The sequence below is a fragment of the Rhizomucor pusillus genome (genome assembly GCF_041956525.1).
Source record: "Rhizomucor pusillus strain CBS 183.67 unplaced genomic scaffold VTP01scaffold_14, whole genome shotgun sequence".
NCBI lineage: Eukaryota > Fungi > Mucoromycota > Mucoromycetes > Mucorales > Lichtheimiaceae > Rhizomucor > Rhizomucor pusillus.
Genome location: NW_027192156.1, coordinates 589439 through 610346, shown reverse-complemented (window position 1 = coordinate 610346; position 20908 = coordinate 589439). Strand labels below are relative to the sequence as shown.

The 20908-nt window shown below is 44.7% G+C and overlaps 10 protein-coding genes across 10 annotated transcripts; 4 read left to right on the top strand and 6 right to left on the bottom strand.

Moving 5' to 3' along the window:
- Positions 1 to 742: 742 nt before the first annotated feature.
- VTP01DRAFT_2943 (uncharacterized protein) lies at positions 743 to 3192 on the top strand (the record flags this gene model as incomplete). The annotated part of the gene is made up of 11 exons (XM_069381459.1): positions 743 to 768; positions 841 to 953; positions 1015 to 1075; positions 1150 to 1342; positions 1418 to 1704; positions 1783 to 1799; positions 1866 to 2063; positions 2133 to 2491; positions 2552 to 2726; positions 2791 to 2876; positions 2947 to 3192. The coding sequence occupies 11 exons, from the start codon at positions 743 to 745 to the stop codon at positions 3190 to 3192; spliced, it is 1761 nt and encodes a 586-aa protein (XP_069237149.1).
- A 45-nt stretch (positions 3193 to 3237) lies between these two features.
- Positions 3238 to 4718, bottom strand: VTP01DRAFT_2942 (uncharacterized protein; the record flags this gene model as incomplete). Its single annotated transcript, XM_069381458.1, has 6 exons — positions 3238 to 3453; positions 3510 to 3653; positions 3718 to 3843; positions 3914 to 4305; positions 4366 to 4529; positions 4600 to 4718. 6 exons carry the CDS (start codon positions 4716 to 4718, stop codon positions 3238 to 3240), a joined length of 1161 nt encoding a protein of 386 aa, XP_069237148.1.
- Positions 4719 to 5153: 435 nt separating this feature from the next.
- VTP01DRAFT_2941 (uncharacterized protein) lies at positions 5154 to 8268 on the bottom strand (the record flags this gene model as incomplete). The annotated part of the gene is made up of 9 exons (XM_069381457.1): positions 5154 to 6264; positions 6341 to 6479; positions 6541 to 6935; positions 7021 to 7103; positions 7161 to 7317; positions 7381 to 7439; positions 7503 to 7612; positions 7679 to 7780; positions 7848 to 8268. 9 exons carry the CDS (start codon positions 8266 to 8268, stop codon positions 5154 to 5156), a joined length of 2577 nt encoding a protein of 858 aa, XP_069237147.1.
- Positions 8269 to 9511: 1243 nt separating this feature from the next.
- On the bottom strand, positions 9512 to 10299 carry VTP01DRAFT_2940 (uncharacterized protein; the record flags this gene model as incomplete). The annotated part of the gene is made up of 6 exons (XM_069381456.1): positions 9512 to 9608; positions 9679 to 9738; positions 9798 to 9885; positions 9950 to 10053; positions 10115 to 10210; positions 10268 to 10299. 6 exons carry the CDS (start codon positions 10297 to 10299, stop codon positions 9512 to 9514), a joined length of 477 nt encoding a protein of 158 aa, XP_069237146.1.
- A 486-nt stretch (positions 10300 to 10785) lies between these two features.
- On the top strand, positions 10786 to 12122 carry VTP01DRAFT_2939 (uncharacterized protein; the record flags this gene model as incomplete). The annotated part of the gene is made up of 6 exons (XM_069381454.1): positions 10786 to 10849; positions 10916 to 10954; positions 11014 to 11558; positions 11620 to 11796; positions 11855 to 12022; positions 12081 to 12122. The coding sequence occupies 6 exons, from the start codon at positions 10786 to 10788 to the stop codon at positions 12120 to 12122; spliced, it is 1035 nt and encodes a 344-aa protein (XP_069237145.1).
- A 217-nt stretch (positions 12123 to 12339) lies between these two features.
- VTP01DRAFT_2938 (uncharacterized protein) lies at positions 12340 to 14518 on the top strand (the record flags this gene model as incomplete). The annotated part of the gene is made up of 5 exons (XM_069381453.1): positions 12340 to 12427; positions 12514 to 12755; positions 12836 to 13064; positions 13145 to 13250; positions 13318 to 14518. 5 exons carry the CDS (start codon positions 12340 to 12342, stop codon positions 14516 to 14518), a joined length of 1866 nt encoding a protein of 621 aa, XP_069237144.1.
- A 436-nt stretch (positions 14519 to 14954) lies between these two features.
- VTP01DRAFT_2937 (uncharacterized protein) lies at positions 14955 to 16238 on the bottom strand (the record flags this gene model as incomplete). Its single annotated transcript, XM_069381452.1, has 1 exon — positions 14955 to 16238. The coding sequence occupies one exon, from the start codon at positions 16236 to 16238 to the stop codon at positions 14955 to 14957; it is 1284 nt and encodes a 427-aa protein (XP_069237143.1).
- A 1019-nt stretch (positions 16239 to 17257) lies between these two features.
- Positions 17258 to 17559, bottom strand: VTP01DRAFT_2936 (uncharacterized protein; the record flags this gene model as incomplete). Its single annotated transcript, XM_069381451.1, has 2 exons — positions 17258 to 17475; positions 17529 to 17559. The coding sequence occupies 2 exons, from the start codon at positions 17557 to 17559 to the stop codon at positions 17258 to 17260; spliced, it is 249 nt and encodes an 82-aa protein (XP_069237142.1).
- A 169-nt stretch (positions 17560 to 17728) lies between these two features.
- VTP01DRAFT_2935 (uncharacterized protein) lies at positions 17729 to 19026 on the top strand (the record flags this gene model as incomplete). The annotated part of the gene is made up of 4 exons (XM_069381450.1): positions 17729 to 17879; positions 17951 to 17994; positions 18515 to 18805; positions 18943 to 19026. 4 exons carry the CDS (start codon positions 17729 to 17731, stop codon positions 19024 to 19026), a joined length of 570 nt encoding a protein of 189 aa, XP_069237141.1.
- Positions 19027 to 19529: 503 nt separating this feature from the next.
- VTP01DRAFT_2934 (uncharacterized protein) lies at positions 19530 to 20731 on the bottom strand (the record flags this gene model as incomplete). The annotated part of the gene is made up of 5 exons (XM_069381449.1): positions 19530 to 19787; positions 19842 to 19988; positions 20049 to 20193; positions 20496 to 20590; positions 20654 to 20731. 5 exons carry the CDS (start codon positions 20729 to 20731, stop codon positions 19530 to 19532), a joined length of 723 nt encoding a protein of 240 aa, XP_069237140.1.
- Positions 20732 to 20908: the final 177 nt, after the last annotated feature.

The following is a 20908-nucleotide window of genomic DNA, read 5'->3' as shown; positions in this document are numbered from 1 at the left end:
ACAGCATATTTCGAGTACCTTCATCCATCTGTTGCTTTCCTCTCTTGGACCTGGCTTGCTGGAGTAAATGATAATGAGATTAATAATAAGAAAGTGATTTACAAAGATGAGATGGTTTCAAGGACATCATTGCTGTTGCATTCTACATTTGGAAACCTTTGCTTAACATAAGTGTTTGGCACGCTATCCTTCTTTTGCTGTAAGATTGATTGAAAGATCTCTTATGTAGAGTCATTGCGCCGAATGAAGACTCGTAACTGATGGGAAAGCAGCCCCATTTGATTATGCGGGTAGGATTGCAGGAACAGGTTGGATAATCTGACGATTATCCAAAGCATTCATCTCCGAATCAGCTATCACCCCACACTGCGATGCGGGGGCTGCATCCTTGTCCGACTTGACTATTACATATGACAGAAGATCAAGAGTTCATGATACTTCATCGTGAGAGCGCGAGGGAAAAATCCATATGCGATACTTCTGTGGATGTTCCAACAGGTCTAAAAATGCAGTCTCTGGACTCGCTTAAAACTTTAACCTGCATGGATTAGACTGATAAAGAGAAAATTCCCCGCATCAGAGTTTGGATCGTCTCCGGAAAGAACTTTACACAACGCGGGAAAAAATGATGAGTCGTATAAAGCCGACGAGGAGGGGAAGATCGAATTCTACTTCTTTTTCACCGCTAACTTCTGAAACTCGTCCACTAAACCACACCCCCAACTCTTGATTTGTATATACCATGTCTGAAGCTGGACAAGTGCACATGTAAAGCCAAAGATACAAGAATGACATTCATGGGCAATGATGCAAACTGACGCGTCCGTCCTTGTCTTCCAGCCACAAGCTCACGACTCCTCGGGATCGCCAAGCTTTGAAGGCTGGTGCTGTCATGAACAAGTACAGCCGTATGATCACCCAGGAACCGACCGCGGGAGCCGGCCAGGCGCAGCGTGAGTAATGAGGATTCATGCGTGGGAAGTCAATCAATATACTAAGTTCCATTCGCAAAAGTGTATGCTACTGGTCTGACTGAAGAGGATATGAACAAGGCTCAAGTTGGTATTGCAAGTTTGTAAGTACCTTTGATAAACGATGGAGTACGTTGCGATATCACGCTGATGATGACGATGACGCGTTTGACAACAGTGGTTACGACGGTAATCCGTGCAACATGCATATCAACGATCTTGCTGCCAAGATAAAGGAAGGTGTCAAAAAGGCCGGTCTCGTTGGCTACCAATTCAATACCATTGGTGTCAGCGATGCCATGCCCATGGGCACCGCTGGCATGTCCTTCTCCTTGCCCAGTCGCGATATCATTGCCGATTCTATCGAAACAGTGAGTCTTTTTTATTTTCTTGATGCAGTAAATAGAATTTTGATCCAATGTGCCAAAAAATTACAACTATGCAAGGTCATGAGCGCTTTGTGGTACGATGCGAATGTATCTATTCCTGGCTGTGACAAGAACATGCCTGGTTGTATGATGGCTATTGCTCGTCTTAATCGCCCTGCAATCGTAGTCTACGGTGGTACCATGAAGAAGGGCCGAGGAACGCTCGGTGCATGTGCCAATCGAGAAATTGATATTGCCAATGCGCTGGAGTGCAATGGTGAATACATCAGTGGAAAGATCACCGCTGATGAACGCAAAGATATCATCCGTCACGCGTGCCCTGGTGCTGGTGCATGTGGTGGAATGTAAGATAGTTGAGCAGATTTCTTTTGGAGCATATAGCTGATCAATTCTATCCTATTTCCATCATGCTCTTATTGCAGGTTTACTGCCAACACGAGTAGGTTTCTTTAATGCATCATTCGTTTCCAAGACCAAGGTACTCATCAAAAATCATGTCATACAGTGTCCAGCGCTATCGAAGCCTTGGGTATGTCTTTACCTTACAGCTCCTCCATCCCTGCCACCGATCCCGCCAAAATTCAAGAATGTCTCAAAATTGGTCCTGCTATCCGCAATTTGCTTGAAAAGGACATCAAACCTAGCGATATTCTCACCCGCAAGGCTTTTGAGAATGCATTAACCTTAATCATTGTTCTTGGTGGTAAGTAAAGGGGATGCTTTACTCTTTTATACAATAATGCTGATTTGCATTTAATTTGTGGTCGCGCAGGTTCCACAAACGCAGTGCTGCACATGCTAGCCATGGCAAAGGCTGCCAATGTCCCATTGACCATTGATGATATCCAGGAAATCTCCAGCAAGACCCCGTTTTTGGCTAATTTGCGACCTAGTGGCCGCTATGTAATGGAAGACCTCCATGCCATTGGTGGCACCCCTGCTGTCCTCAAATACCTCTACGAGAATGGCATGATCCATGGCGACTGTATGACCGTCACTGGTAAAACTCTTGCCGAGAATCTCCAAGAAGTCGAAGGACTACCCGACGGTCAGGATATCATTCGGCCCTTGTCGAATCCCGTCAAACCGACTGGCCATCTTACCATTCTCCGTGGCAACTTGGCTCCAGAGGTAAACAGACTAAAATATAGCTCTAGTCACAAGTATAAAATCTGAGCAATTCCTTTGCAGGGTGCTGTTGCCAAGATTACTGGCAAGGAAGGTTTGGAATTCACGGGCGTCGCTCGTGTATTCGATGAAGAGGACCAGATCTTTGAAGCCTTGGAACAAAAGCGAATTCCTAAGGGTTCAGTCGTCGTCGTTCGATACCAAGGTCCAAAGGGCGGTCCTGGTATGCCGGAAATGCGTAAGTTACATTCAATTTTTTCTTCCTACATTTTGCGCAGTACACTGATGCTTTCGCTGCTTAGTGAAACCGACTGCTGCCATCATGGGTGCCGGCTTGGGCAAGGACGTTGCACTCATCACCGACGGCCGTTTCTCCGGTGCATCCCACGTAAGTGTCACTCTTGCTATCATCTCGACTATCCAGTTTGGGAGTCTTACAATCCCTTATTTTAATGTAGGGCTTCATTATCGGTCATATTTGCCCTGAAGCACAAGTAGGTGGGCCTATTGCTCTCGTGCAAGACGGAGATCAGATCACTATTGATGCAAAGACTCGAACCATTCAAGTCCATATTTCTGATGAAGAAATGGGGAAGAGAAGGGCCGCCTGGGTTCCCAAGCCTGTCAAATATACCAAAGGTGCTTTGGCACGATACGCAAAGACGGTCAAGAGTGCCAGCGAAGGCGCCGTTACAGACGAATAAATGGAATCAACTTTGCGAACCATTTAATATGTAAATAAACAAAATCTACTGTGCAAAGACTTCTCCTCCCTGTTCTCCAACAAATGCCTTGATTTTTCGCACTTGATTGTTCCATTCTTCCAGTTGTCGTCGCATGCCATCAATCTGCTCCTTGTCCAATACACGCGGCTGTACCCAAGTGACCGTCACGAGCTGATCGACTTGATCGATAGAACCTCTGATGAGCTTCAGGGACAGCGCTTTCATAACAAGATGCTCCACCTGTGGAGATATGCATTCATCAGAAAAGGAAGATGAATTCGGGACTACGCATTTACCTCGTCAATATGCAATCGAGTCTCTGCTGCAATATCTGAGAATGGAATGACGCGGTTGTCGCTGGAGCGTCTAAAGACAGCTTCGATGAGGGACATGAGGCATATTTTATGACTCAGCTTTTCTGCGTTCTGTTGCAACAATGGCTACAATAGATAATGTTAGTTCCTTTATTTGCCACCTGCTCTCATTTTTTGGATCCGGTCCTACCTGTTTGCTAAAGTGAGGAGCTAGTGCCTCGTATTTACCAATATCTCCACTGTTAAACGCAAACAAAAGCGAGCGAAGCCAGCTGTGTTCTGTACTGCTTAGAGAATCAAGGATCGGATGCATCAACTAGATTGAAAATAAAAAAATACGTCAGCTTCTTGTTGGCCAAATCCAGAAAACGAGTAAATCCACTGACCAGTTCACCAAAGTTGTAGATCATTTCTCCCAACAATGCCGAGATTGCCAAATCATATGCTCTTTCCCTCTTTTCTTTGTCTGACAAATCATCGATATTTACGCAGGCGAGATATAACAGTGCGCTCTTGTAGTACTGTGCATATTCAGCCTTGACTTTGTAATACTCGGCGCTGACGCGGTAGAAGCTGGCGTAAATGACGGTCTCCACGCTATCAAACTGGTCCAAGATCTTTCCGGATTCATCGATTGCTTTTTGGACTTCGTCATATTCGTTCAGTTGCAGTTTGAAATGTGCTGTCTCCATCAATGCAAGAACGTAGACATCCTTGGACGCATCGGTATCGACTTTGGCGGTGATTTCGTTCAGAAAGCTAACTGATTCTTGCACACCTAAATTACATATTATTAATTGCACTGAGCTGTTGTCAATATGCGTGTGTGACACTGTACTGGGACAATGGGTGGCAGCCTTCAAGACTATTGACACGAGCGACAGCTTGTTGATCTTGCTCTCCCAGTCTGCAATGAACTTTTGATAGATGGGAATTTGGTGCGGTGCTGACTCGGGCTTTTCAAAGAACTCGAGTATGGATTGCGTCAATTGATGCCACAGTCTTTGGAAAGACGTGGGCTTGTAAGTAACACGGCGGTGGGAGCCTACAGAGAAACACAACGCAGACTCACTTTCTTTCATATAAATCTTCAAAAGTGGTAAAGTAATGTTGAATAGAGGGAGCAGCCTTTTTGCGTTCCTTGTTGAGGAAGCCAGGTACGTCAAAATCCACGTCCATTTGCTGTGCCATCGTGTGCGTATAACAAGTTCAGGTCAAAGAACTACTCGAGGCAGGATTGCGCGTCGCAGGTCTTGAGGCTCCGACATGATCAAATTGAAACTGTCAACTCTACAAACTTAAAAGTTGCCAAGGTACGTAGAAAGCCCCAGTGCAAATTACCAAATACAATAAGAAAAGGATGCAAATAAGAAGTGCAGATATTATAGCAATTGTATCAATACAGATAGATACTCCCAAATGAAAAAAGAAAAGCTTTGTATGCGGCGAATACATAACAGTTCCGCACACTACTTTGCCATACATATCCACATGCCATCCTTACATATATCAGCAATTTTAGTTCTTGAATAGCTTTGTTTTTTGTGGCAAGTTTTTCTTATGTAAAGAAAAAAAGGAGAAAATAAAGAATAATAAGCTGTAGATACCGTTATTTTGTGTTTTTCGTTACAACCGTCGAACGGTCCGATAAGACCCGCTTGCTTCGCCGACAATATCGCCATCCAGAGTCTGTAATCCTCTTAGAAAATCGCCCATTAGATCATCAGATGTGCCATCGTCGTCGCCGTCGTCGGATTGGTACCGCATGGAGCCGCGCGGATCAATGCAGATGGAGGCTGGGCGTCTTATTGCGTCTCGATCGCGAAGATTAATTACTTCGGGAGGATGCCGGAGCCGTTTGTCGAGCATAGTGGACGTCGAAGACAGTGAGCGTGCTAAGCGTCGTGTTTCTGGTGACTTGTCGCTTGGATCAGGTATCAGAACGGGACAGGGAGATGCTGGCGAAGAGGCATGACAAGAGCTATTCGTGTTGGTATTGTTGGTATCATGTGAGTGTCCCGGCAGAGGACTAGAGTTGGATATAGTGGGGAATGTAGTTGATATAATAGGTCGGGTATGGCTGATTTTGGGTGTTGCGAAAGACGAAGGCCGCCCGCTGAATGAAGTTGGATGTGATGTCGGCGGTGGCGGTGAAAATCGGGAATGTTTGCCGCGGGATGTCATCCATTCATTAGGGATATCAATGCTTCTACGATTCGACTCTTGAAAGCTGGATAGCATGATGGGTGGTCGAACGACAACGCTCGGAGTTAGCGAGTTCCGGCGACTGTTGCTGCTAGAAGTGTAGCTTCCTGGTCTGTCGGCTTGCTGTTGATTATAATGGTGGTGGTGCTGATGGTGCTGATCGTCATGCCGGTTATTCGCATGCTGCGTAGTCCCTTGGATTTCTGTCATGACCCCTCGTAAATCTGCGCTGTGAGATTTTCGATGGCGTAGTCGTGGAGAGGTAAGTATCAAATCTGCAGTTTGAGATGACATTGAAACTGAGCGATAATGTTGGGGGTGTTGGTGAGTTGGAGCTGCGACAACGGCAGGTGAGGGTATCGGTGAGCCGAAGGAAGTGGAACGTGTCCGGTAACTTGTAATTTTTGGTGAGAGTACGGTCGAAGATGTTGAGTTGGTCGAAAGCGTCGATATGCCTGAGCTAGCATCGTGGAGTGCTAGTGGGTCTCCTTTCAAAAAGTCCATGGCAGCTTTTAATGTCACTAGAGCAAAACTAAAGTACCGAAAGGTGATCGTAAATACGATTATTCTTTAGACAAGCGAAGAATATATAGAAGACTGATACATACTTGTGCTCCGATCTTTCTATCGGCGAAAGTCGAAAGTATTCCATATAAAATGCGAGACTGGCTATGCGTGAGATATGACTGTGCACAAGTATATATGCGAATAATGGTATCATTTCGTCCGTGTTAACTATGGAGCCTGCTTTGTATGCAACATTAGAAGCAAATGACAATGATTTATGTTAGCAGTCGCAAAGCCTTACTGTCATGCACCGTGTCTACCGTTGTACTCTGTACATATTCGGTCACTGCAGCGGATATCAGATCCAACGTCTTACGTACGCAAATCAGTTTTTCCAATGGAGTAAATGCAAGCTGCGTGGAAATATTTGGGAAAACGCCGGGAGATCTCTCCTCATCCGCTGTGGCGCTTATGGGTTGCTGCGCATCTGTATCGACTTTGCGCAAGTGTGCAATTGCCGACTGGAAGCACTCCAGGGGCATATCTGCCATGGGATGACTGACTGCATATCGATTCAAAGTGATGGATTCTTTGGCGTAGAGTCTGCATATGGCATCCAGATAATTATCTTGAGACTGAAGGATGGAACGAAGTGACTGGATCCAGATCTTCTCGTGCAAGAATCCCATGACAACGCTGTTCCAAAAGAGAGAGTGAGAGCACATGAGACAGGTTAGCCAAATTCCAATCCAGCCCATTAAGGCAATGAAGCATGACCTACTTTTCGACTAGTTCCAAAAAGTGATCGTGCTCAGATTGAACACGGCATGTATCACGCAGAAGCTTATTTCTCTGCAGTATCGTCTACAATGTACATTAATCGAAAAGAAACAATTCAAACAGGAATATATATTTACAAACCTTCCATGTTTTCGTGTACATATGCTGGATTTTGTCGACAGTGTAAGCATTGAAGCCGCGGATGTATACATAAGTATCAGCAAATTTCTGGACCGAGAGCTGCAGTTCATGCAAAGCTTCGGCATTCTCGGGAAACATATTGAGGAAATCCAGGTCGCTACGTTGCATTCGAAATTAATTAGCACTGTCGCCATATCGTGTTTTAAACAAACAGACTCACGTTTTAGAGCAACGAGTGGTTGGGATCGAAAGCATGTTGGCGTTGTGCGGCTGCAGTGGCTAAGCGAAAGAGAAATGGTCACGACATTTAAATATATTAGAAAAATAGAATATACAACTCACTGGTGGTTCCCCTTCCAGAGGTCTCTCTATCATGTATATTTGAATTTTCTTGCGTGACAAGTAGACCCATTCTTCGGACAAGACATGAACCGTCCGTGGTTCCTTAAATCCTGTAATGTATCAGATTCGTATTAGAGACATTGTTGGGTACATAAAACAATTGAGGCAATGATTACCTGAGACGGTGCTTATGATAGGTAGCTCAATTGATATGACCTTTCCGTTGGCTGCTTGATATTGTCCTCGATAGTACGGTGACGGGTTGTAAGAATGTGTCTCTGTGCACGTTAACCTTTAGAGATGCCTGTTGAAAGAGATAAACGCTGCGCATAGCTCAATCCTTACCGATAAAATCTTTTGTCAAAACGAGACCTTCAAGGGATTTGGAGTGTGGTATGCAAACGACCAAGGAGCGGGAGAAGATCAGATTAAAGTGTGAACGGATATAGCGGTAAAAGCGGTTTTCCTCGAGTTCTTCAGGTTCAGGGAGCACTGACGGACACGCTGCAATCGACGTGGGTCGCGATCGTGAGGATGTTGAAGAGGTTGGGGACGGATTGGGCGAATTTCCAGTCTTTGACTGAATCATAGAAACAAGGGTTGGGTAGGACGACGGTTCCTTGCCTTCGCCGTTGCTCATTCCAGAGGACGACGAGGACGAGGACATGCTGGAAGGCGGGTGCTTCTGTAGACATTGCTGGGTTGCTGCGTATTCTCGCTTTTTTCTAACACCATTCTTGAAAATGTATGGAATGGAAAAGGACATTCCTCAAAGCAGACTCTGCCTCTTTCCTTAAAAAAAGAAGAGCAAGGCGGAAAAGGGAACGGCCTGGTGACGGCAGAAACTCAACCCGCCCAGCAACCAAATTTTGCATGACTTGTCCCCACATTTCAACGTTACCTAAAGCCCCACCTCACTTTGAACGCGAGCGTGCGTAAAGAAAAGACTATACACCACGCCCAAACGCAAATTTATCCGTTTTGACAACATATCTATCCACAAGACGAAATAACTCCAGCGCGCGGCACTTGTTCCCCTTGCAGCATATTGCACCAATTGCTCTCAGAGATTATCATTTGACATCCAAGCAAATAAATAAAGCACTGTTATGTATTTGAAGAAGACTATTGTATCAAAGCATGACAAAATATCCAAGCTTGTGTTGCAATCAATGCTTACTCCATTCAGATAAATCGATGACAGATGTGCTATAATACGGAAAGGGCTTTGACATGGTCCTGTGGATTCGACAATTGTTATCAACGTTAAGCAACGTCTGGCATGTCGTATGTTTAGTGATTAGTCTGCTGGACAAAGTAATGATAGCACACGGATACTTATTACGTGAATGATTGTCCAAAAATCTTACAGTCTTTACTCAAATCCCAAAGAAGACCGGCGGCTTGCATATGTCGACATATCCATAAGGGATTACGTTGAAGAATTGAAGTGGGAAGGTGGAAGCAGTAAGTAGTTTTGGAGTGTGTAAAGCATCCATGGAGCCATATGACATGCTTCTCCTGTTATCATGTATAATCTTGAATGCCTTCGAGGTCACTCTGCTAATCGCGACTGTTTGGAACGGAAGAAAGCAGAGTTAGTTGCCCAGCATCACGGGACATGATATGATAAAATGACGAAAGTTTAACGAATGTCGAGGGTAATATTTTGACTAAACCAAGTAGCATTTACATAAAGCACCAGTCTTTGAATAGATGCGATGCGTGTCCTTGTTTGAATATATTCGCTGACAATCTTGGCTCCTGAAAGGAGGTGGCGACGTTGTCCGTGCCTCGGAAAACCAAACGCAGGACAAATCACGGGGCTGTTCACAGAACTTAGCGATTGCGGCATATGACATCGCACTCCCAAATGGTGCGTTTGAGCTTCCCGACGCTGAGCGTTGAACATCATAATCCGAAAGATTTTGGCTGGAATATGCATTTCAGCTTCCAAATCTTAGTGCTTTGCCTGAGATATGCCATACTTTATTAACGAGCACTGCATTTTATTCCAGTAAATCTGTTTTCAGCAACTCTTGCAATGCATGAATTTGATGGCGGGCATTATCAACTTGCAGTTGGATCAAACTTTCCACAGACATGCTAACACAGTCAAGTACATAGTCCTTTTTAAATCGCAAAATAGTAGTATTCAACAGACTATGTTACTTACCCCCTCTTTTGAGCGACGACAGTTTGCTCGTAATCGACGATCGTCTTCTCAGATGGGCTTCTGCCAAAAATGATAAGTCTGAGATATATCCTTGATCTTCAAATACTGCGAATATTTACTCTGATGCAAGCTTTTGTTTGCTGTCGAAACCTTGATCTGAGACGTAAGCAAGGAATTGCTGGAGATATGCTTTTGCTGACTCGTCAACTACGATATTTCTTCTGTTACTCAAGTGCACGTACAATGTTACTGCTAGCTTTATGGAATCAACCTCTTTCTGCGATGTCTTTCATAGCAGGTTCGATCGTCGCCACCTCAGTCAGACATCGGCTTATCTCTTCACAGTAAGCAGTTGAATACGATGTTATTTCATTGCTGTAAACGGATAAGAGCTGTAAATAGTGAGAGATAATTAAGTTGATGTCTGTATAAGCACCATTGCATTTCTAGGTTTTTTCTTTTTTCATGCAAAGCATTAGAAGCAGTCGCCGTTTGCAGCTGCAGGGATGCTAAAGCCGTAGTGTAACATGCACTTTGAAGTCAAGTCAATTTTCGATCGCTCACATCTTTGCTGTTGCATATGACTTACGCTCCCCCAACTGTACAATTCTCTGTAGCCATTGACGGGAAGAGAGATGAAATTGTTGACGTGTACACAACTTTGAAAAATGTTCCAAGCGGAGAGAATTTCCCAAGCGCTATAATATTTATTGACTTTGCCTTCCAATAAGTAACACTGCAAAGACGCCAAAGGGTTGTCATCCTTCGTATAGAGTGACAAAGCATACTTGTATCCATGGAAACAATAAAGGATCGTATATCGTTCCTGTTGGATCGACCGTATCTTCAATCCTCAATAAGCGAGGGACCGAAGATAATAAGTCTGAAATAATCGTCATGCTGTAATCTGAAGTCCAGGTTCGTCGCATATGAGTATTCAATGGTCCAGCAGGGCATAGTAACCCCAGCCAGTGCAGGCTTGGCCTTTGGCTTCCAGGACGTTTGGAGAACTTCCTGGAAACAACATGTTGCGGCTATTCAATTTTTTGAATATGGAAAGCAGCTGTCAACGCTCAAAAAGTTGATCACTCTTCCTCCGTCCTCGTAATGGTCAAGTGCACCCACAAAGGCTGTAACAAGGAATTCTTGGAACAAGACAATGGTGACAATTGTAAGCGATCGCGAAGCATGAACACTCAGCTTTGACAATTACTAACCTCGACACACCAATTTCTAGCTTGTCAATTCCATCCCGGTGCTCCAATCTTCCACGAGGGTATAACGTTTATAGCTTGAGTTCTCGTAAACTTTTAGTGACAAGAGTCAACTGTTTAGGCTTGAAGGGCTGGTCTTGCTGCAACAAGCGTGTGGTCGACTTTGACGAGTTTCTTGCTATCCCTGGCTGCACGTTCGGAAAGCACACGACTGAGAAACAGAGTCAAGAAATTGCATCGACCCAACCAAAGCAGGAAAGCAACGTGGCTGCACCCACCGAAGTAAACAAGGATGGCGTGGAAGTTTACGGTGAATCAAAACCTGTTGCATCTATCCAGCCTGCAGCCGCCCAGCCGATAGAGACTCCACAGGCCGCGCCTGCTGCAAAGAAGGAGGAGCCAGAGGAAGAAGATGATGAAAGCCTGCCAGTTTCAGCCGGCACCATTTGCAAACGCAAGAGTTGTGGAGTCGCTTACAAAGACAATGCTACATCGCGTGGAGACGGCGCTGAAGCTAAATGCCGATACCACCCAGGTCAGCCTATTTTCCACGAAGGATCCAAAGGTTGGAGCTGCTGCAAGCGCCGCGTTCTCGAGTTCGACGAGTTTCTCAAGATCCCCGGTTGCAAGGAAGGCAAGCATCTCTTTGTTGGACGCCAAACGAATGTAAGGATAAGGATTTTAGAACAATCTGGATTTGCGCATAGATCCTGAGATATCTTTGCAGGGGGAAGAGCTTGTGGATTGTCGCACTGACTGGTATCAGACTCAAACACATGTTATTCTCAGCGTGTTTGCCAAGGATAAACTCGATACACAAGTCTCTTTTGAAGCACGCGCTGTATCCATAGATATCAAGATGAAGAGTAATAAGCGATATAAGAAAACCATCCCCTTGTTCCATGTATGTCATTGATCTTGCAAAGGAGCATAGACGCCGCTAACTCATTGACACTGTATAGACCATCGAACCGGAAAACTCCAAGTATTCGGCTCTGTCAACAAAGGTCGAGCTATCCCTGAAAAAGACTAGCGGTGTGTCGTGGGCAGCGTTGGAACCGACGTCAGATGTGAAGACTTGGACGACCTTTGGTGTAACTGGAGGTGGCGGTTCTGTGGGTGCAAAAGAGGTGAGGATGACATGGACGCCGATATAATAATGGCAAGACTGACAAGATGACTTCATAGATGATGTACACTAGTGATTCTCCTCTACACTTGAAGCAATAAGTATAGTAAACGAAAATGGTAATGTTTAAGCTCGCGGGGCTCAGCTACGAGCAATGATTGTCATAGCGGGATGTTGCTGCGTCTTCATATCGCACGACATTTTTCAATAAAGCTACTGCTGGCTTCCATTGAATACCTCCCTTTTTCCTTTTTTTCCTTTTTTCTTTTCCCTTTTCTTTTTTATTCCTTTTCTCATTGCGATTGTACATTGCTAGTTATGAGGAAACATTCAAAGTCAACTGCCAAGGCGATCGACGTGGTCTTGAATGAGGAGAAGTTCTATTTTCCTGGCGAGTCTTTGAAAGGTATTATCTCGCAGCTTAACGACTAACAGTTCTGTCGCAACTCAAGTGGGGTGTATGCTAATAAATGTTGTCACTTGCACTCGCAGGCAAAGTCATTATCCACCCAAAAAGTCCAACGAAAACCAACCAGATTGTACTGAAATTCATCGGCGAAGTACAACTGTCTATCAAAGACAAAGAAACGATAACGCTCTTCCAGAGAAAGCAAATTATTCCCGTGACACAAGAGAAAGATAGCAGTAAAGCGTGTGTGTTGGATGCGAAACAGCATGAATTTCCGTTCGAATTTGTCGTTCCAAAAGGTCTTGATCTTCCCAGCTCGATGGAGGTACGAAGAACAACTCCCCTCTCTCCCACATTGTTGTCACTCTATGATTGGGAGTTCTAAGTTATGCTTGAAAATTCTAGTATAGTAAAAAGTGCCGCGTGCAGTATCTTTTGACAGCCATACACGATCGCCCGATGGTTCCAGAAGCATTCTGTGCCAAGGCGGAATACAGAGTACCTATTCTCGAAATGCTCGATATCGAAGCCGTGCAGTTCACTCGACCGCAAGAAAAGATAGCCAATGTAGCCTTTGGAAGGGACAGGACTAGTCATCTTCGTGCTAATATGCCACGTGTTGGTTTTACTCGAGGTAAAAAGACGCATTGATGCAGTTGGCGACAAAAGGAAAAAAAAAAAAAGCAAGATGTCTGATTCCCTCCTTCATCCTAGGTGACATTGTTCCTCTTAGCATTACTGTTACGCACTACGAAGCAGCTGTCGCTAAAAGGTGTCTCCATGTCAAGCTTGTCCGAATTGTTAATATCCGTACAAACAAGTGTGTAGTTTCAAAAATCTATCGGCTTCCACAGCGGAACAGCGGACTGAATACATGCATGAATTAGGCATTCCTTCCTGAAGGAAGATATTCTACGATCGACCGAATATGATCTGAACATCATCGGGCCTTACAACTTTTCGCAGTTGATCAATTGCAAACTCGCAATACCAACATCCACGCCCCCAACTATTGGTTTTCGAGGGACTACGCTGAGAGTATATTACCAGATACGAGTGAAGACTGATCTAAAAACGAATAATGGACATCCTATCAACCTGTCAGTTGATCTCCCGATTGTCATCGGGACATGGCCGCGAGCTGATATCCCTATTGATGAGGACTATGAAGACAGATTTAGCAACGACCTAAATACAATGATGATTGATATCGAAGACTCTGACACGGAAGACGAGAAAGCGCTGAAGAGACGATCAGACCCTTCCAAGTTTCGAATGAGCGGCGATTTTGCTACGAAATATATGGTCAACACCAGCCGACAAAGTCTCTTCGTCGGCAAGCGTTCCTCTTTCCAGATGCCAGGCAATATGCAAAATGCAGTTGGCGATATGGTAGATCGATCGGACTCAAATGGCTCAAAGTCTTCGGGAAAATCATATGGCTCGGTCTCATCATGGCATTCTCGGCATTCTTGGGGATCACCGTCCTTATCTCGGAACACGTCTCTAAGCACAGCATTAAACTCGAATGATTCTCCGCAAACCCTTCATCGATCATCACCTTTGTTTGAAACGCAGACTGTTACACCGGCACCAACTATTCCTGTGCAACGTGGCACCCAACAAAGACCAGAAGCAACTAGAACATCTGTTGATGCCATCACCATGCGTCAATCCGATTCCTATCCATCGTTACCAGTTACGTTACCATTTCCGAGAGGTAGCTTCGTAAAATCTCTCACCAACGATTCAGCCATGAACTTTAACTACGGCAACAACAATGTATATCCGCAATCGGCCGCTCCTGCCTCTCCATCCCCTCATCTTGTTTACCCACCGCCGCTCCCTCCTATCACTAGCGACTCCGTGCCGACACGTATCTTACGACCCATTCATAGGACAGCACCTAAACCTACAATCAGCACCAGCACGCCGATATTTGATAACTCATCCGATGATAATTCGTCCGATGAAGACGATCTATTGCATATTGTACGCAAAAAGAAAAAACAACAAGCTAGTAGAGTTCAAAAAGATCAACAACAGCAGCTATTGCAACAGAGAAGCAGACCTGTAATCGAAACGTAACCATTAATCTAATTTTCATGTATCATAACCACCCTCCGTTCCTGTAAATGCTCCTTTTTTGAACCTTCCGACTTCAAAACATCTATGTAGTTATTACACACCGAATCTTTTGTGAACGAATATGTTCATTCATGAAGTGGATACGTAAGCTAGAGGATGTATTCCATAGACACCAAAAGCATGACCCTGCAGCTGTTATCAAAACCACGTTGCGACCGAGACAGGCTGTGTGCCTTCGAACAAAGTCACGCACGTTTTATATACATGATGGCTGCTGATAGACATAATGCAATATCGAGTGACTGAACGCGGACATTAGGTTTACATTGTTCAAATACAGTATTACTGTCTGATGCCATGTTGCACATAATGAAGAAATGAAAATTGTCAAAGTAATGGATGAAAGAGAAAGTAATGACAAACGTTGATAAGGATGCTATTGCGAAGAAGCTGTACCGTTGGTGGTGCTCGTTGTATTAGGTACTTGCACCGCTGATGACATATCGTCTTCATCATCGCTAAATACGTTGATAAGAGCATTGAAATCGCTTTCGGCGATGCCGGCAGAGGGCGAGACGGGTTCCTGTTGTTGTCGGTTTTTCTGTTCTTGAGTCTGTTGCGCCTCCGGCCCTTCTTGTAATTTCTGCATCGATTTCCTTGATCTCAACATTTTCGCCGTCGCTGGAAATCCTGCTCGATTGCTCATGTCGGCCGCAAAGTTGAGAAATATGTCTGAAGTTTTATCGTTTATCAACAAGCTGCACATTTCAGTATATCCGTGGTTAGCTGCATATAGCAGCGGGGTATCGTTCTCCAGCGATGGATCAGCCCCGTATTGGATCAGATATCGCACCAGATCAATTTTGCGTTGCTGGACGGCTAGCATGAGGGGTGTTTCATCCATTGCGTTCCTTGCATTGAGATTGCAGCCACCTTCGACCAGAGCTTTCACTGCATCGAATCGATTCCACATAACAGCTTGATGCAGCAATGTCATATTATGACGAGATACCGCATTGATATCTGCGCCGTTCTCGAGAAGTCGCTTGATCGGTTCGTTGTAACCAAAGCAAATTGCAAGTGCCAACGGAGACAGCCCGCGTGCGTTGACCTTGTCGATTTCTGCGCCGTTTTTAAGTAGCTCCTCGATAGCTTCTGGTGAATCTTTCATCACCGCAATGTGAAGCAAAGTGTATCCTTGATTTATCTGCACATCCATCCGTGCTCCCGACTTGATCAACAGTCGGGTACATTCTATAGATTTGGCGAATAAGCTGTTGACAAGTGGTGTGTGGCCCGCATCATCCTCGACATTCACGTCTGATCCGTTCTCTACGAGTACCTCCACTGCATCGAAATCACCGGCGTCCGCTGCAGCGTGCAGCGCTGTTTCCGCATGCGGACCATGGACTTGATTCACGTCAATACCTGGTTGCAGCAGGAGAATACGAAGTGCCTCTGCGCTTTGATTCTTTGCTGCTAAATACAGTAGACCGTATCCGTCGCTATTGGCAATGCGTACATTGCCGCCGGAGCGTATGAACTGATACAGAGGTTTAATCTCGAGCTTCGTCAGTGTGATCGAATTCCAAATCTCTGACGACAGATCCTTCATCAAGCCATTTTCCATAGGTTTGTCATCAATAGCACGTTTCTTTGTCTCACGTTCGACAATGTCCTGTTCATCTGCAACGCGCTTTGAACCAGATTTTGAAGACATAAACAAGAGAAAGGGAATCAGTGAGATATGAACCTTATCCTGCTGAATATAAAGCCATTTTCTGGTCAGTGCCGCCAAGACTCAGATATGGCACACACTCACGCTGTACTTCTGCAAACAACAAAGCTACCTGTCGGATTGTGCTCAGGTATACCACTTACTCCTCACGTAATATAATTTAATACTTGTACTCGCCAAGCTAGTTGCTTTCGAAAGCTGTGGCTATGGGCCCAAGAAAATAGTGAAAGCTCGCTATTAATAAAAGATAGGACGCCATCACTCGATTGTTATTCTGCTGTCTCGAGTAATCCTATCTTTTATTTATGAATTATCTACTTTACTTTAGTAGTTAGATAATATTTATATATTTTCTAGCTACAGTGATCCGCGTTCGGTTACTTTGTTGGATGATTGGCAAGAAGGTTCGTGTGATTCTGAATGGCCTGGACCCTGGACAGTCACCTAGTTTGCCAGTGAAAGACATTGACAAGTCTTTAACGTCTCGAGCTCAACAGTCTGTTCTCATACAGTATAGCACAGTTTGCTTTTTCAGTGGTACTTGGATACAACACATTCCTTTCTGGCAATCCACGACGGGCTGCAGACTTCTGCATGTGTCGCAAAACTTATACGCGACTCGTAGTATTGCCCAATCAGCATCAAGTAATCGAGAGAACATATGATGATGTAAAGCATGAAAGGGAATGCTACGAGCCCCAAGGCTCAAGCATTCTTCTACTAGGAGAGATAGAGTCTAAGGAAAATAAGACTCAGCAAGACGATAACATAAGACGAAGATATAGTTTTGAGACAGAACCAAAGTTACCACGAATAATGGCGCTTTAAAGATCTCGAAAGGTGCCCAAGGTTCAATGGGCCTAATGTATCTGCCGTCAATATGGTGCATTTGGATCCAAAGTCTAAATCTAGGACTGACGTGCACAAGTGCTTGCCCTGTGGTGCCTTGTTCCTTCTTCATCTGGAGTCCGATATATCTCGTGATGCTTGCCATTCCCTAGTCAGAGCTCTTGCAACTCGGCAACAATGTTGTCCATGCGGCTGGAGTTGGCCGTCTGCTCTTTTTCCAATCGTCCAATGCTCTGTGGGAAAACCTCGTCGAGCCTTTGCTTTAACGCTTGCACTTCCATAAGTGCAAGGGAACCAGTTTCGGGATTGCCTTGATGCTCCGCCATTTGATATTCTACGATCGGTAAGAGTTCTGCTTTGGTCGTAACTACTAGACCTGCGGTTTCTGAGAATTCGTCACTGTCTTGTATGGGGTCGTAATACACTCTTTCCGTAAATTAATGTCGCCTCCCATAAAAATTGATGTCGTGTGCTTGCAAATCAGATGTCGCATAACCTGAAAGTCTTGTCGCAGAAAGCTTGGCACGCTAAGAACTATATAAAGTACGTAAGCGTTTTAACTTTTGTTTTCCTTCTTCCTACCATTTCACACACTCAAAGTATCATACCACACACATATCAAAATGGATAACCAACAACTTTTCTATGAAGATGGACACGGCAAGGTCGTTGATGAATATGGCAGGCCTGAACCAATGGATTATCTTGTGGACGAGGAGACGTACGCTCTTAAAACAGTGAACTCGCACACGCAGTATTTGTACAGTATGCCTCGTGAGAGCGAGCATGAACCCGTTGCTATGCAGACTGATGAACCAAGGATGCAGACGTTCGCATGAGATAAGCTACTGTCAAGCGAGGATACACGCTCTACGCAGACCAGGATAAAGTAAGGTTTTTAAACTGATGTTTGAGAAGTTTCTGAATGCATCAGCTGCTGCGAAGCAGTTTAGAATTCATGTTCGTACAGCCCAGAGATGGGCCACACAATATGAAAAAGACCCTGACAGCATCTTTAAAAAGCGTAAAAAGAATGGCCGCCCGCGTATTCTCACTGGGGAACATAAGAAGGTCATCTTAGATTATGTTGATGAGAACCCTTTCAGTTGTGCGAGAACAGCTAACGGAGCGGCTGCTTCAGAAGATTGAGGGACTTAGAATCTCGAAGAGCACTGTCTATGAATTCGTGAGGATTTAGTGCAACTTGATACTGAAAAAAGCCCGGTTCCCAACCTCTGACAGGAACAGCGAGGCCAAGATCCAAGAGCGCCTCGATTGGGTCCACAGATGGGAGACTACTGACATGGACTTTAGGGAAAATTGTGTCTTTCTTGATGAGTCTGCCTTCCATATTAATATGAAACGCAGCATGGCCTGCTCAAAGAAAGGCTCACATGCAATAGTCATAGTGCCCGAAAACACGAGCCAAGACGACCACTATCTTGGGCGCTATTTCTGCCTCAGGTCCCGGCCAAGAAAAGAAACGAGGTGGTCATGTTGCTCTTACAAGCACAGGAACTGTAACAGGACATTACCTGAGCTTCCTGAAGGCTACAATGGATGAGATGTATAAGTATCCACACATGAAGGGCCATTGTCTAGTTCTGGGTATGCCCCTATCCACAAATCTGAGGATATTCAAAAGTAGTATGCTTATCTTCCATCGTATTCACCTGAGCTCAACCCTTCGAGCTGTTCTGGTCAGTTGTTCAGAGCAAAGTTAAACGGAACAGGCTTTTGGAAACAGAGACACTGATGACCAGGCTTAGTGAACCATCTAATAGCTTAAGATTGAGCGATTTTGAAGGTTTTGTTTCTCATTCCCATAAGTGCTTAGATAAGCGCCATAACAGAGAGCAGCTCTGATACAAAATTGATGGGACCAAATCCAAATATGGAACCTGCCAATGCAAAACTATAGAAACCGATCCAGATTATTAGTGGTAATTTTCCAGCGATCAGTGAAAACCGTAGAGAGTTGATGCATTTTTGAGAAATAAAATTGCAGAGACCGGTCAAATTGTACAAAGGAATATATTCATCTACATAAATAAATGACACTGTAGACATACATCCTTCGTAACAGCCTCACATACGTATATCCCTGAACTATAATTTACACATACATTACTGTCATAACAGTATTACCTCTGTCGACAAAGTATTACATTCTATAGCCTAACTGTCAGCAGCTATAAAAGAAAAGCAGACTTGTCCTCAAAATAAACATCAATTTCAAGAAACTCAATTTGTCTTTCTTTTTCATTTCGTCTTTTACACACACTTCACGTAGCATGGCGTGTAGTCTAACAAAAGCGACCAGCTTTTAATGGATCGCGCAAGTGGACCAGAAACGGATAATTGGCCAATGAGTCCTCTCCCGTTTGCACAATTAATTCCCAGCCATGCATAAAGTTATCTCAGTCAGGTGCAGAATACAATGTACTCCTCAACAATGCCCCAACCTCGTCCACCCCGCTGCGTTGGATTTGAATCGACACTATCGTTGAACCAGCGAATTTGCCGCAGATAGAATCTTGATCCACTGTTATCGATCTTCCCGCTGCTGACTGGGCGTGCCCAGAAAAACTCGCTGCAGCCGCAGCACGAATTCACGGAAAAACCGGTGATCCTACCAAGATCAAGTCCAAGATCCTTCGTAATTTCCACGACATTGCCACGCTACGGAACCATCGCATCAGCATTGAAAAATATGCAGCCGACTGCAGACTATACCTCAAGAGTTTTCCACCAAGCCAATTTGTGGACGATTAAGACAAAGCACTGGCCGTGCAGGAGGAGCTGGAGCTCAAAAAGAAGCACGAGCGCCTCAAGAGGATTTCGCGTATGAAGAGTAAAGTCGTCGCAGCGAGCTAGTGGATACTAGTCTCGATGAATATCTTAAAGACAGCGATACAGGTATTTTCACCAAAGTATACATGCTTGCGCGGATCCAGATATTAATAAGATACTCATACAGAACAAGATGTTGACACGAACACCACCACCAACATGTCCGAAATTGAGGACACTAATACGGAGTACGGAAGTAACAGCAGCAACAGCGGATTGCAAACTGAGAAGCGACCTAGCGATTCCAACGACGTTTGGTCAAGGCTGCATAAAGCGGCCGAGGATATCTTAAGCGATTTGAAAAACGAAGGAACTCTCGATTTCGGAAAGAAAGATAATGAGGTATTTAATGCTTGGTGGCAAAGTGGCAGATGGAAGTGAGACTAAAAAATGTTTTAAATAGTTCAGGCATGTCGTATATCCTGGATTTTCTGGATAATAATCCGGATGGGCAATCTGCGATTATCAGTTAAGACTGGGACCGCTTGAAAGCCTTTTATCAAATAGAGTACCAAATGAAGCCAAGTGAGACCATGCCAGAGGAGGTCGTCCATATCCAAGGATTCGTCCGTGGATGGTCGATCTATGACTTCCCCGCCGGATCGACGGCCAACCTTTAAAACGAGTTCGGTCTATAATCCATTGGATGACGTTTAGGAGGCGTAGCGTCGGGGGAATCTTTCCTGATGTTCTACTCGGGGGAGACGTCTCGGGATTCTTTCGACGTCCAAGACATGGATATCCACATAGAAGTTGGAAAGGCATAGAGACATCCAGCCGACAACACGGCGCCCTAGATCATAGTGTGCTTGGATGACCTCCAGAGCTCCGACAAGCAATCAAAAAAGTATCAGAGGTTGTTAAAATAATATATGACGAATGCATGTTTTCAACCGAATTAACCCAATGTAAGGAGGTCATCTAGAACCACATACACGACGATCTTCTCC